The sequence below is a fragment of the Colletotrichum acutatum genome (genome assembly GCF_030867785.1).
Source record: "Colletotrichum acutatum strain CBS 112980 chromosome Unknown BDZ83scaffold_306, whole genome shotgun sequence".
Lineage (NCBI taxonomy): Eukaryota > Fungi > Ascomycota > Sordariomycetes > Glomerellales > Glomerellaceae > Colletotrichum > Colletotrichum acutatum.
Window position 1 is genome coordinate 2,104 of NW_026849300.1, and position 13,493 is coordinate 15,596.

General features: G+C 46.9%; 6 protein-coding genes across 6 annotated transcripts; 2 read left to right on the forward strand and 4 right to left on the reverse strand.

Moving 5' to 3' along the window:
• The first annotated feature begins 1,842 nt into the window (after positions 1-1,842).
• BDZ83DRAFT_253804 (uncharacterized protein) lies at positions 1,843-3,761 on the forward strand. Its single transcript, XM_060501950.1, has 6 exons — positions 1,843-1,963; positions 2,027-2,133; positions 2,231-2,329; positions 2,496-2,726; positions 2,818-3,431; positions 3,482-3,761. The coding sequence occupies exons 2-6, from the start codon at positions 2,058-2,060 to the stop codon at positions 3,632-3,634; spliced, it is 1,173 nt and encodes a 390-aa protein (XP_060357154.1). The 5' UTR covers positions 1,843-1,963; positions 2,027-2,057; the 3' UTR covers positions 3,635-3,761.
• BDZ83DRAFT_253820 (fungal-specific transcription factor domain-containing protein) lies at positions 3,298-4,493 on the forward strand. The gene is made up of 2 exons (XM_060501951.1): positions 3,298-3,431; positions 3,482-4,493. Exon 2 carries the CDS (start codon positions 3,631-3,633, stop codon positions 4,459-4,461), a length of 831 nt encoding a protein of 276 aa, XP_060357155.1. The 5' UTR covers positions 3,298-3,431; positions 3,482-3,630; the 3' UTR covers positions 4,462-4,493.
• A 40-nt stretch (positions 4,494-4,533) lies between these two features.
• On the reverse strand, positions 4,534-5,376 carry BDZ83DRAFT_759008 (class II aldolase/adducin N-terminal; the record flags this gene model as incomplete). Its single annotated transcript, XM_060515122.1, has 3 exons — positions 4,534-4,623; positions 4,683-5,214; positions 5,276-5,376. 3 exons carry the CDS (start codon positions 5,374-5,376, stop codon positions 4,534-4,536), a joined length of 723 nt encoding a protein of 240 aa, XP_060357156.1.
• A 792-nt stretch (positions 5,377-6,168) lies between these two features.
• On the reverse strand, positions 6,169-6,533 carry BDZ83DRAFT_645252 (uncharacterized protein). Its single transcript, XM_060509827.1, has one exon. It carries the CDS (start codon positions 6,441-6,443, stop codon positions 6,249-6,251), a length of 195 nt encoding a protein of 64 aa, XP_060357157.1. The 5' UTR covers positions 6,444-6,533; the 3' UTR covers positions 6,169-6,248.
• On the reverse strand, positions 6,169-7,547 carry BDZ83DRAFT_773938 (uncharacterized protein; the record flags this gene model as incomplete). Its single annotated transcript, XM_060515410.1, has 2 exons — positions 6,169-6,535; positions 6,592-7,547. 2 exons carry the CDS (start codon positions 7,545-7,547, stop codon positions 6,457-6,459), a joined length of 1,035 nt encoding a protein of 344 aa, XP_060357158.1. The 3' UTR covers positions 6,169-6,456.
• A 1,817-nt stretch (positions 7,548-9,364) lies between these two features.
• On the reverse strand, positions 9,365-11,188 carry BDZ83DRAFT_645253 (uncharacterized protein). Its single transcript, XM_060509828.1, has one exon. It carries the CDS (start codon positions 11,051-11,053, stop codon positions 9,509-9,511), a length of 1,545 nt encoding a protein of 514 aa, XP_060357159.1. The 5' UTR covers positions 11,054-11,188; the 3' UTR covers positions 9,365-9,508.
• Between the last annotated feature and the right edge of the window lie 2,305 nt (positions 11,189-13,493).

A 13,493-nucleotide genomic window follows, 5' to 3' on the forward strand; every position in this document is an offset into this window, starting at 1 on the left:
TCGCTGCAGCTCGGTTCAGGGACCGTCGATAGCTCAGACCCTGGCCAGGCGTAGACGATACGCTCGGTGACATTCGCGTTAGCCAGTCAGAACAGGCCATCAGCTAGTTACTTTATCTTGAACGACCCAATCCTACTGACACGACGTCCAGCGACTTGGATGCCCTCCTTCACTCGCAGCTGGAGTTTCAACATCAGGAGGAGTAAAGATCATGATCTAGCTAGTTCCGCTAACTAAGACTTCGCGGTAGATGGCGCAACCCAGCAAAGCTTCGCTGACTATCCTTGGCGGGCCCTGCCATGCCTGCGAAGAACATTGAAACGATCGTGAGCGCGAGTCATGAAAGACACCTGTCACAGCCCTACAGACCCGCATTGAGTCAAACACCAAGACTAAATTATTTCTGCAGGTAATTATCATTTGGTGCAGATAAGCACCCAAAACATCAGACGTGGACCCTCATCACGACGGCGACGCCAAGGTTTCTGCCCGTTGGAGGCGAAATTTCGAAGCTGTGGCATGGTGCACTTACTCTCTTTCAACAGCCATCGTGACTCCATTCAACGTTGGCGTTGACGCATTGGGACCTTCCGCTGACTAGCTTCGGAGGGAGTTTCCCAACGATCAATAGTTTTTTGCCAGTCTGTGGATAATGGAACGAACCAGCGATAGGGCCCTCATTGCCCGCAAGCCTCGGGAGCACGATTTCTTGAACTTCCATCCCCGAAGCCCCATCGCACGACTGTTTCTTTATCTTCCTCGCACCTAGACTGGTCGTGTGGTCATCTTCTCCGTTTATAGCTGCTTCCGAGAGGAAATGATCGTCATCTCCATTGCCACAACTGCAATGTGTTAGCATTGACCCATTTGCATGCGCAACGGCGGATTGAGAGTCCTGAATCAGCGAGCACTGAGTTTGATGGTCTACTCTGTCACTGACCGCTGAGGTCCATGTGATCATCAAACCTGTTCCAAGCACGGGTGATTGTACACACGGCCACTCGAGTGGGAAATAAGGTATTCAAAGGGCTTTGACCAAACCTTGAATGGTAGGTAAGTGGCCACTTATCTGTCGCAGCTTCTACCGAGCTGCTTTCAATCGTGATTAGAATCCCTTACGACTAGGTTATGCCGAGCTTAATAAGCAAAGCCCAGCCTTCGGCAGGGCCGTTTTATAAAGCGAGGATCTTCATAATGCTATGTAGAAATGGCACTGTGGGTAGTTGTGAAACCTTGATTAAGCAGAAAGTTGTAACCAGTGGGCTAGAATTTCTGGGTGTCCTCTACTGCAGATACAGGCACGCAGAAGCGCCCAGCATCCTGCAGATGATTACATACTTACATGTTAGCTCCTTTAAAGAGCACTGGGGCATTGTTTCTATGTCAATTGCTAGCTGGCGGCAATATATCCTTCTCCAGTCTGTCTCCAATCGGCTTCACTGCGAAGCTATTCGGGCGATTGAGAGGGGAAAGATTTGGATTAATATTTGATTTGTTCTTGATTCTTGATTCTTCCAAGGATAATTATGTATGTGTTGACGCCCTTTGGCACTTGATGGAATATTCTGTTGTGTGGCATACCTTTAAACTACCTAAACGCACCTGTTATACGATAAGCAGCCCGTGGCAAAACACCACCTACTCCGAGGAGGCTTGTGCTCCACAGCTTTCATTAGCCTTGAAACCTTAACTCTCCTTTGGCAAAAGTAAGTCCAGATCCAGAATGTCGAATGGTCAGTGGTAGCTTGTGGAACCCGAAGATATCCGGAGCTTTCGTCACTTACCTACCAATCAGCTATCCACCAAGGATGTCAGGGTTGCTATTCGAAGGTAAAGACCCTAAGACCAATCCTCTTGTTCCATATTCATGAACAATCAGTTCCTTGAACTAATTTGTTTGAATGAAGGTACTTTGTCCTTTCAGCAACTGATTTAAGATTTAAGTTCGATGAGTCATTTTCATGTGGGTCATGCACAATCTGCCGCCAAAATATGTTAGTCTAAGATAGCCTTGGGTGAAAAACAGTCCTGTTGTCTTCAGCACATTCGATGATACCATGTCATTGTCGGGATCAAGTTCTGTTCACTTGCTAGAACGCAATGGCAAAGTGCTTAACATGTCGGAGACGAAAGGTGCGCTGTGACGCAGGTCTCCCTACGTGCTCAGCGTGCACTCGTCTAGGCTTGGTATGCCAGAGGGTGAGACCTGAAAGGATGCTGACTTGGTCAGACCCTCATCAGCCCAGTGTGGGAAGTGATATCTCACCTTGGAACATAAGCTCGCTGCAGGAAAACATTTCACATCGAAACAGACAAAATTATTTCACAGGTTCGTAAACATACCTGACTCATGATCTACATGAGGTGAAATCGGACATTTGGATCTTCACTCGTACAAACTCTACATAGTGCCGATGCGACTATTCACCATCAAGTCATCTCTATCAGCATATATCATTATAGTCACCACGTGAGCGATTAGCTAACGTGATTAGTTGAGGAACTAATTGCCACATCCGAGCTTATTCAAAACACAAGAGATGGTATCGAAGTCGATATGATTTGCCATCAACTCGAAGTAATATCCAATGAAGAAAGCCCCATAACGTCTTCTATTGGACTCTTCTCTGTTATTGTTCCTAGAAATTCTCAGTCCAACAATTGGGTTCATATGCCCAAGGACTTCGACTCCAGCCTGAACTCAGACGCCAGCCTTCTCGATCATGGTGCGTATTGTTGTAAAGGATAGTCATTGAGAGTCATGAAATATCTCTTGTTGGTGGTTTCCTTGATAATCACCAGCTTACCGAGTCACAGTGGAAGAAGTTAAAGTCAGTGGCCAGACTACACTACAGCCAGATACAATGGAGCATGTGAACGAGTCACTTGTCTTGGGATCCGAAGCCAATGATCCTCTCCAGGAGTTGATTCCTGGCTCAGGAGTACATTCACCTGAAATCGCTACAATAGTCAACGCCGCGGTCTTCCCTTTGGTACACGATTTCGACTTCATTCCGACAGGTCCGAGTACTTTTACTAGCTCCCTACCGGAAACGACATTCTTCTTACTTGATCACTACAGATCAAATATGCTGGATTCTTTCACTCCAAAGTGCAACCGCTATCCACCCTGGAAAGTTCTGCACCTGCCCAGCGCCTTGCAGGCTGTATCAGAGATTAGCATCTGGGGCAGTACAGACCCCGTAAAAACATCTTTGCTGTATGGTATCTTATCGGTCTGTGCATATAACCTCGAGGCATCTTCTGAGACCAACAAGGAGGTTGCCGGTTTCTGGGGTCTTGTAGCCGCAGAGTTTTCTCAAACTGCCAAGGAGAAATTATCGCTCGGTAGTCTGTCTTGTGCAGAAGACTTGTGGCCGAGCCAAGTGAACGAGCTTATGATGGCGACGATGAGCATGAACACAATATCAGTGTGTTTCGAATTTCTACCGTTCCTAGCGCTGGAACTAACGTAATCAAGGTCATGAGCGGCAAGTTCAACGAAGCGAGAGCATTCCTTCTCGCAGCTGAGCGCCTTTCGGAAGAGCCAAGTGCGATCGGACCCCTTCAAAGCCGAGAGGCAACAATGCTCCGCAGCATGCTTCGATATCGACACATATCTACCCAGAGATGAAGAGGCCTGACGTTTGCACCAGTCCTGGCTCACGCCTACCAGCTTCCCGTGTCGGCGACATTCCAAATGCACAATTTAATGCCAAGTTTCCATCTTTAAGAACTAGGGTATTCATGGAGAATCACGACTCCAGACTTGTGGACTCAAACGCACTCAATGCCCCACACACCAAGGAGACTCAACAACAGATCCAATGTACGGCCTCGACGTTCGAGACTATTTTCGGACTCCCTGAGTCGCTTGTCAGTCTCATATCACGTACAACCCATCTGATAAACATACTTGGCGATGCTTTGACCGAACTTGAGACTCCTGGAATCGTCGACATCATTCGAACACTGGAGCATGACCTTTGCATATGGACTTTCGAAGGTCACGCCACAAATGCCCCACATCCGAGGCAAGATGTGGGAAATCAGCGAGAAGCTGCCTTCGATAATGCGAGAGAAGCAGTCCATGCAGCAGTGGAAATATACTTCTATCGAGAAATCCGCCATGTCAACCCAACTTCAGTTCAGCATCTTGTCGAGAAGGCGTTGAGACATCTTCTCGATTACGAGAAAGGCGTTGAAGAGCGCGGGAACTTGGCTGCAGCGGGGGTGTGCTGGGCTGCCTTTATCGCTGGATGTGAAGCTGAAGGAATCTCTTCGAGACAACAAATAGCTCAATTTCTCTCACGAATTGCCCAAAAGAGCGGCACTGGTAACTTTAGAGCTGCATCGGAGTTTCTTCCTTGCGTGTGGGAATCAAGGATGGGGTTAGACAAGTTCGATCAAAGCTGGAGAGAAGTGATGAGATCATCAAACACCTGTCTCATTTTGTCATAGTACCTAATCTCAAAACCTGGCCTCTTCGTCTCTGTGTACTCAAACCTCCTTCTTAAGATTCGATCTAGTCGCTTACTCTCTGTAGCTTCCTAATCCAAGCTTGAGGCCTCGCAACAATATCTCGTGCTGGACCTCGGGCTGAAACTCGCAGTACAGCGAATCCTAGTGCAAAATAGTTAACAGATAAACGTTTGGTTTTTCAGGAGGGTATTTTCACTCACCGAATCACTACTTGTCTCGAAGGTGTGCTTAGCTGTAGCATCATCGATGCATTTCTTTTCGAGGCCGTCCTTTGCAGCTGCTTCAACTAGTAGCTGTATTTCACAACAGCGCTCCATCAGTGTGAAGAGATAGGCGGCCTCGTCAACACTCTGGCCGACGGTGAGCAAGCCGTGGTTTTGCATGATCAACCCTCTTCCATTTAGACCCAAAGCCGATGCCACAGGGTCACTCAAGCTTTCTTCAAAGACCAGACCACCATAGCTGGTGAGCACAGCTTGAGCATCTCCATAAAACATGGCGGTGTCTCCATTCAACATCTCAAAGGGGCGCCCAAATGCTGACCAAGCTTTTCCGAATCTGGAGTGACAGTGGCACGCGGCAACAACATCAGGCCTTGCCCTGTGGATCGCAGAGTGAATGAGAAATCCTGCCGCGTTTACTGGACGCGATGTGTTTCCTCCAATGACTTCTCCCTTTTCGTTCACCAAGGCCATGTCGTCAGGGGTTCGCAACGCAAAGTGAACGCCGAGGCTGTAAAGATAGATCAGCCTTGCAATTATATCTTGAGAATTCAATGGAAGAGTCTTCTTACGGATTAAGCCAGAATCTGTCGGGGAACTCTGGATCCCGAAGGGAAATATGCCCGGCCATGCCCTCGCTGTAGCCTCTACGCGCAAAAACATTGGAAGGCATGTGCCATGTGATCCAGCATGAAGGCGCGCTTGTCGGCAACGTTGGAAAATGTGGGCATTGCTTGCATAGTGCTGCCCTGGACGATAGCATCGAGCGGTGTTTTCTTTCGGCCGCCCAAGGAAGACATTGTGGTGTCGTCAAGCTGAGCCTTCGTGTCTGTGCTTGGTATGGAAGCCGAAAGTCAGGTAAGATCAACGTGGCTCATCTGAAATGAAAGAGCCATGAAGTTGCGGTTTCCGTTAGCAATTTCCAGTCCTCCTGGAAGATCAGAGGCTCATTTTTATAACATTGCGAGACTCAGCTTCGACCGAGTGGGTCATCGAATACTTGAGTCGTCGGCCGAGCTCCCCCAAACCAGAAGAACAAGTGGGGAGAAGGGGACCCATCCATCCATTTACTTACATTGAAAGGTTCGACGGACCCGAGCCCCGGCCCCAACGCCTATTGACCTAACTAAGCACTACGAGTCCATGTGAATTGGGTCTAGAGGCTTTGATTATTGATGACTTGCCAGGTTCACTTTGCTACTGTTTTCAGTCATCTCGGCCGACCTTTCCAAAGCTTTACAAAGAAAAGTGGGCCAATCACCTCTAGAACGAGGTATACCGAACAGCATGCCTAAGAAGAAAGTTCTCGATAGTTGTTTAGTAGTTGACGAAAGTTTCCCTGGCACTCAATTGAGGCCCTTTTTCTCTATCACAGTAGTCTTCGATGTAGACATCCCCTATTTTAGGCTCATGGAAGAAAAGGAATTGTGCGTTTGCGTATCTCTGTTCTCCGCAACGATGGGTATCTACGATGACTCTGGCCTCTTCTTAATATTAAGCCTTTTCAAACTCCTCAATCCATTCCTGAGGCTCAATTCCGAGGCCTCAGGTAGCCTGACAAGCTTCAACTGGGATTCCCAAAAGTCGGGTCAATCCGAAAAGTCTGCCCATGCTCTCCTTGGCTCCAACCCTCAGCTCCTTTTTCACGGCACTTCTCAAGGACCCCTTCCAACCAAGTAAGGCCTCGGCCGTTGGCGCCCAGCCGCGAGAAAACCCAACTTGTGTAGGCTGCATCGTCATCCACGGCGTTTTATCACCAACCAATTGGGGTGGGTAAACAGCCGAGAGCTGCCAAATCTGCGCCGCCGAGACCGGCGTCAGGGAGCGGGCGACTACCCAGTAGAATCTGCTCAGTGTATCAACACCGCCGATCAAGGCTTCGTCAAACGCGTCGGGGTTCCCGCTCGAGGCGCGAAGGAATTGGAAGTACGCCTTCGTCAGGCGCAGCGCATCGTTGGCGCGACAGTCGCGAAGCTGAGGCGTGTCCGCAACCCACAGCGGCGTATAGTGATATGGGTGATCGGGCTCGCGCGCGTTGCCAAGGTCGCCGATTTTCCACTTTCTAGGATCATGCTCGGATGCCACGAAGATGTTTTCTAGCTTGACGTCGTCGTGACACAGGTCGTGCGCCATGTGCAAGCTATCGAGTGCTGAGAGGAGCGACTCGAAAGATGGCCTGAACATTTGATCGAGCTCACGATATGAGTGCCGGTTGCTAGATTTACGCAGCTTCTTCGCCAAGTGTTTAAGGGTGCCTGACTTGAGGAACGGAGAGACGAAGTGCCATCTCGGTGTCCCCAACGGTTCCGTAGCAGCCAAAAAGTAGTCTTTGACAGGGACGAAGTGCTCTCTGTATCGCTCATCGTCCAGTAATTTCGAGCCGTCATTGCGTCCGCCCATGATCAGACTCGCAGGTATCTCTGTGGGCCATCTTCTCGCAGACGCATCTGTGCCTTGAATGCAATTCCGAAAAGGACTGGTTTCCTCGTTGTAGACTTTGATGACAGTATTGTTGAATGTGAATGTTTCACCCTCCCTGCCTTTTCCAAGCTTCTTCCAATGGCGCCGGTTGTCGAGTAAGATGCCACGTCCAGAACTTGCGGTATCGGAATCGACTTCCCATCTGGTGCTTGAAAGGATGGCCTCGTCATAATCCGAAAGGGAGTCGAACTGCGTCGGGAGATATTTGACTCTCATATCCTCTCGATAGCGGAAATGAAGGTCCAATAAATGATACATGACAACGACGGAAGCAATTGCCAGAAGCCGAAGTGTCATCCGTGCGGTGAACGACTTCAGCCCCCTCCGGCGAGCCCCGATAGGGCTCCAACTACGACCTTTCATCGACAAACGTCAATATGCTATGGTGATTGAGTGTGGGAAGATTCGTGGGAAGTTTCGTGGATGGAAAACCAACGGCAGCCCCTTCTGTCTAATAAAGACGGCCGCCAAGCGGCCAAGTGCCGTCGGAAGCCAGTAGCACATCCATGTCATTTGCGTGAACCGACTTACAATAATACAGGGAGGGGGAAGGAAGCGAATAAGCTACGCGACTACGACTGTTCCCCGTCGTCATCCCGCCAAGGGGCTGCCACGTCGTCTAGCCATCCCCGTCTTGGGAAGCCTCCCACCCCAAAGCTAGATTTATGACAGCCCAGATCTTACTCATCTCGACCGCTGAAACAGGTGAGCTTTTCAAGGTGATTGCATCGACAACCTTTCTCTGCTCTGGTAAGCCCCACAAACAAGGCGGAACCCGGGCCAGCTCAAGTCATGGCAAACATGCGCCCCAAGCTTGGCGATGCCTATTTTGTCTCCTTGCCGACGGCCATTGTAGCGGCCTTCCGTCGAGAAATGGACCTCCGAAATGAGTACGGTCTCCTGAGTCCATGCGTTGTCGATCTAGGGTGTCGGCCAAGGATATCTTGGAAGCCAATCAAATCCCCAAGAGCGGTTCCGGAAACCTGCCCATGTGCTGCATTTGGAGTTGATATTTCGCAAGCGAACACGGCACATGAGCACACAAGTTTTCGGCACCTGGTCCTAGCTGGGGGTTTGAAGCACGGTAGACCTCGGGATGACCTCAGTCTTTCCTCATCTAGTCAAAGATGGTGGGGTACCTTGGGTGCGGTAGTACAGGTGGGAAGGCGAAGTCAGATTAAGGTCGATCTGAGGTGCGAGACAGAGGGGGATCTCCCACCTCCCCCAACGAAGTCAACCTGCCTGCGGCGGGAGCTGGTGTCATGGATTCCCTGGCCATCTCTCAGCCCGCCAGGTCAATTATGGACATGTCATCTTACGCTTCATGTGTAGACTACCTAGGTAACCTCCCCGAACGCCACGCCGTTATTTCCACGACAACGGCCTCTGCCGAGTATCTGCCGATTTCTCAATGGGTCTTATTGCTTGGTTCGGATTCAGTCTCAGGTTTCTTCTCATGCTCCTTGGCTATTTGTTGGAATCATTAACTATTTGGCTTCTTTCCCTCTTTGCTCTCGAAAATGCCTCTTTGTCTTTAACCGAAGCTATTGAACAGGCACTAGACTCCCCAACGTGGTGGGCCGCATGAACTTTGGAACACTGTCGTCGTCCGATGAGCGGTTGAATCGATGGACCGCCTTGCCGTCCAACATTTAGCTAGAAGTGCCGCTTTGACACTTGTGATTTGGCGCGGCTTCTGCGACCAATATACCCATCTCACTGTTCACGCAACTTGAGTCTGGCCAGCTTCTCAATTGGTTTACTAGAAGGCAGGTCCAAGTGATGTAATAGACTTTCCCCTAATGGCGGACAACACAGCGATCCGAAAGGTTGGGGTCTTAAAGCTGGAAAGGCAAAATCCGTCTCGCCCGTTTTGACCCACAGACTGCCGCACAGCGCATGCCAAGAAACTCAATGGGGGCTCTGCAGCAGAACAGAATTGCGAGGCTGTTTGAGCTCTTATATGCAAAGCGTCCCGAGCTCGACAGTTGGGTCACGAACCACCAAGACGCGGGGATATGGAGCCACGTAGAGTCTAGTATTAAGCTAAGCTTTCCTCTTCGAGAAGGGTTTAGAATTATTAAACTCGTGCCCTGACTGTGTATTGACTGTCGAAGGTGGGTGTGGTCAATACCTGAGGATAGAGTCTGAGAAGCCTCTTTAATGTACGCGCTCTGCATGTCGCAGACTTCGTCAGAGTGACAAAGGTTCAGCAAGTTCCATTTGGCGCACCAATTCTACAGTTGCACTCAAGATAGTCTCCCTTCTTTGTGCCTGCTTTTATACGTACTACGGGATTCATGTAAGTGAACTCGCCAGGAGCGTCACAGACTTGGCCCATGCTGCACCCACCACTTCTTGATTCTATCCTCCACGCTCCTGAAATAACATGTTCCTTGACAATCCTCGTGCGGGCAGCCATTTGGAGGCCAGTGTTTGTCCTCGAATGCTTGCCTTTCGGAAACAGAAGAATTTACACGTAGAGCTTCACCGCCCATGCCCACTGAGCAAACCTCCTGCTTCGTCAAATAAGCCCATTCCGTCTGCAATGCTTTCAACCCCGCCACGACACTTTGGCGCTCCTCGTAGATATACTGGACCATATTTCGCGGCAGGACGTGAACAAGCTTTGTCTCTGGTATCTTCCAACACCCCGTATCAATGCCATCGTCCATCATTTGCACCTCTTCGCGGTGATGCTCCTTGGCAAGAATCCCAGCCATCTGACGCTCGAGAAATACCTGTCGAAGCCGTCGCAGATACCCACTATAAGATGCCGCCTCCGACTCGGTCCCGGCCCCAGCCCCGGATTCTCGGCGGTCCTCCATAAATCTCACAAAATGCAACGCCCCAAACCCTGACCGAAGAAACTGACCCCCAAGCGCGCCGTCACACAAGCAACTCGGCCCAGTCATATCAACAAGCTCAACATTCACCGCCACAAAATCACCACTTCTCCTGGCCACATCAACAGCACTCCCCTCCACCATCGGCGGAACCTCCCAACTCCGCCGCAGTGGCGTCAAGCAGGGTTCAAACACGCCCCAATGCTCCACATCACGCCGCGTCCACTCCACAAACCAAAGTTCCTCCACAGACCCCAACAGCCTCAGCAGTAAAGAGACGGCCACCGACGCGGTCGCTGGTACGCTCTGCCATGGCGCCGCTCTATCCGCGCCATACAGCACAGCCGCCGAACCCTCCAGCGCCAGCCTGTGCACCTGTCGCAGATCCGCCGCCGTGAACTGGCCCACGTCCCACGGGCCCCCGCTCAGCAACTCGGGACGGTCCTCTTCCTCGTAGGCGGCTTGCGGGAGGAAGAGAGTATCCCTATCAAAGTGGAACCACGTTCGTGGTTCGGCTGTCCGCGTCGCAAAGGCCAGGCGGTAGCCATCCCGTATAAGCACGCCGCGAGACTCGGCGCATGTGTGTAGCAACGGTGGTATCGGGGCCTTGCTGTATAAGTAGCCCTCCCTTATGAGCTCCCACGCGACCTTTGGTTCGTTGGCCAACCATGCAAGGGGTATTTCTGGACACTGAGCGGACGGAATCCAGGGTTGCGGGATGGGTTTGCTGCCAGTGAAGCCGTGCTCCTCTAAGGTCGTCTGGCGGTGGCTACGTCCATCTCGTATGCGCCTTTGGATTTCAGCAGCCCAATTGACGCTGAAGAACTCGATATCAGAGTGGACCTGGAGCTGCACCGGATGTGTATTCACAATCTCTCTGAACTCGTCAAAGCCGATATCTGTCTTTTCCTCAACATTCACGATGCGTGGCAGGGTCGCAAGCCAGTAGATCTCTCGCCGAATCTCGAATGGAAGAGACAAGAAGCAGGGAAATGTGCTCAGAGCCATGATGCCCTGGACCATGAGAACTGGCGTTTTGTTAGGCGTGTACCCAAAGCAAGCGGTCAAACAAGCACAGAAAGATAGGCTTGCCAATGTATGGAGCGGGGGTAGGCCATTTTAGGCAGCACTGCAGAAGTCGCAGGGATGTATACCACCTTGCCTCACTTAAGTAAGGTAGCGCATTGTTCGTAGTGACACAGATGGATTGGCAATTACTCTTTACTTCACTTTTTCACGATGAACTTCCACTTAAAGGCGGCGATTTTGCAGAAGTCTCAGCTCTCAATCCACCAAATGCCATGTGCCATCCTGAATGGCGGGAACACATGCCTCAATCGGGGGAGGTTATCAATATAAGGGCAAGTGTAAGTTTCCGATGCCAAGATTATGCCCTGTGTAAGTCGCTCTATTTTGACGTTTGGCATGCTTCCGGTGGGACAGTTCTGACTGCGCGTTGTCAAGGCTTTTCATGACTTCCTTGCTAGTCGGCCAGGTCTTTGGTCTCGAGCAACTACTATAGAAGGCGCCGATGCAGGTAGTCAATTGCGTAAACAATACAACGGTAAGTTCAAATCACGGCAGCATTCACTCAATACATCCTGTGAAAAAGTTAGAACTTATACTCTCAAAGTGAGTGATAGCGAAGACAATGTCCCCAGGATCAAAGACCTCGGAAACTGGTTGCCGATGCATGCAGCTCTGCAGCAATATTTCCCGCGAGTTACCAGCCCACGATAAATCCAGAGTCATGTCGGAAATAATTCCACACGACCCAGTAGACAAGATAATTCTGGAACCCCAGAATCCAGGGAAATAAGCAATCCACCGAAAAGCACTGCTGAGTCGGTAACTAGCTCCAATAACAACCCAGTTCCACCAATCTGGTACAGTAGGGACCCATTAGTTTTAATACACCTACCATTTCTCTAACCACTAGCATTTTTACTATACCACTCCTACTAATAACTATTTTATTAATTTTTAGATTTATATAGTAAATATTTGTTTTAAAGTTCTGTCTTTACTAGCTACTCGGGCGATTCTCGATATTATTTATATAGTATTCATATATAGTATCAATAAATACTCTCACTATTTTAATAGGCTAATTTTTTAATTTTTTTTTATCTTTTTAACTATCTTTCCTATAAAGTTCATAACTACGGATTAATTATATAGTAAAAATATAATCAAAAAAAGTCTAAAACTGACTTTTTAATACTATATATACTATTTTTATATTTTAATTATTATAAAAAGATTATATAATAAAAACTTTATAATAGTCTAAATCTTTTTTTTAAAAAAATAGCTTTTTATACTACAGTTAATTACTATTTAGATTCTTATATATTTAACTTATTTGTTTTTAAATTAAACTACTTTTGAATATAAATAATATAAATTACTCTTTATAAGCTTTTCATAGTAAGTAGTTAGGTATAAAGCGTAATATACTTAGTTTTTGTTATAAAAGTAAATTTGTTTACCTTATTGTTTACCTTATTCTACATATTACGTAAGCATATTATATATTATATCAATTTATAATTTTTATAAATTATTATTTATATCAATTATATAAACAATTCTGCTTATATAAGCTTATATAAACAATAAAAAGTACTAAAAAATAATATAATAAGCTAGATTACTCACGAAGAGATATTCCGCACTAAAATTACGCGATTACTTACGTATACATTTATTAATTATATCAGAATTAATAAGTAGTTAAGTATTCTAATAAATGGTTTTTATGTTTAAAAATAGGTAGTTTTTCTACTTACTTAGACCTTTCGTTAAGTAAGTAACTTCTTATATAATAATTTAACTATATTATTCTCTTTACTTATATATTTTCTTTATATATATAACTATTTCTTCCTTTTTAAATTCTTACTTCCTTAAAAATATACTTTTATTAATATTCTTTTATAAGAATATATTTACTTACTACGTTAAACTATATATACTAAACTTTTCTTTTAATATATATAGTAGTTTTTTTCCGGCTTTATAAGTATAAAAGATCGACTTTAACGGGATTAAGCTTTTAAAAGAAATTATATAATATAGTATACTTTTTAATAATATAATACGTATAATATACCCTAAATACGTATTTAACTTAATATAATAATTTCGATACGAAAACCGTTATATAATTCGGGATAAATAAGCTACTCTTTATATAATAATAATAGCTAAAAAGGTTAATTATAAAGGTTAGCTATAAAGGTTAGAGGCAGCCTAAGAAGTTACTTACCTTTATATTACGGCTAGCTAGTCGTAGTAAATATATTAATAAAAGTTAAGGCTACGAAAGCTAAATAAACAGTATTATAGTTATAAATAACTTTTTTAAAGCTATATCTATAAATCGTAAAGTAAATAAAGCTTTAGTAATTAATTATAGTTTTATTAAAAAGGGTTTTTAATAAAAATAATTAAAAACGAT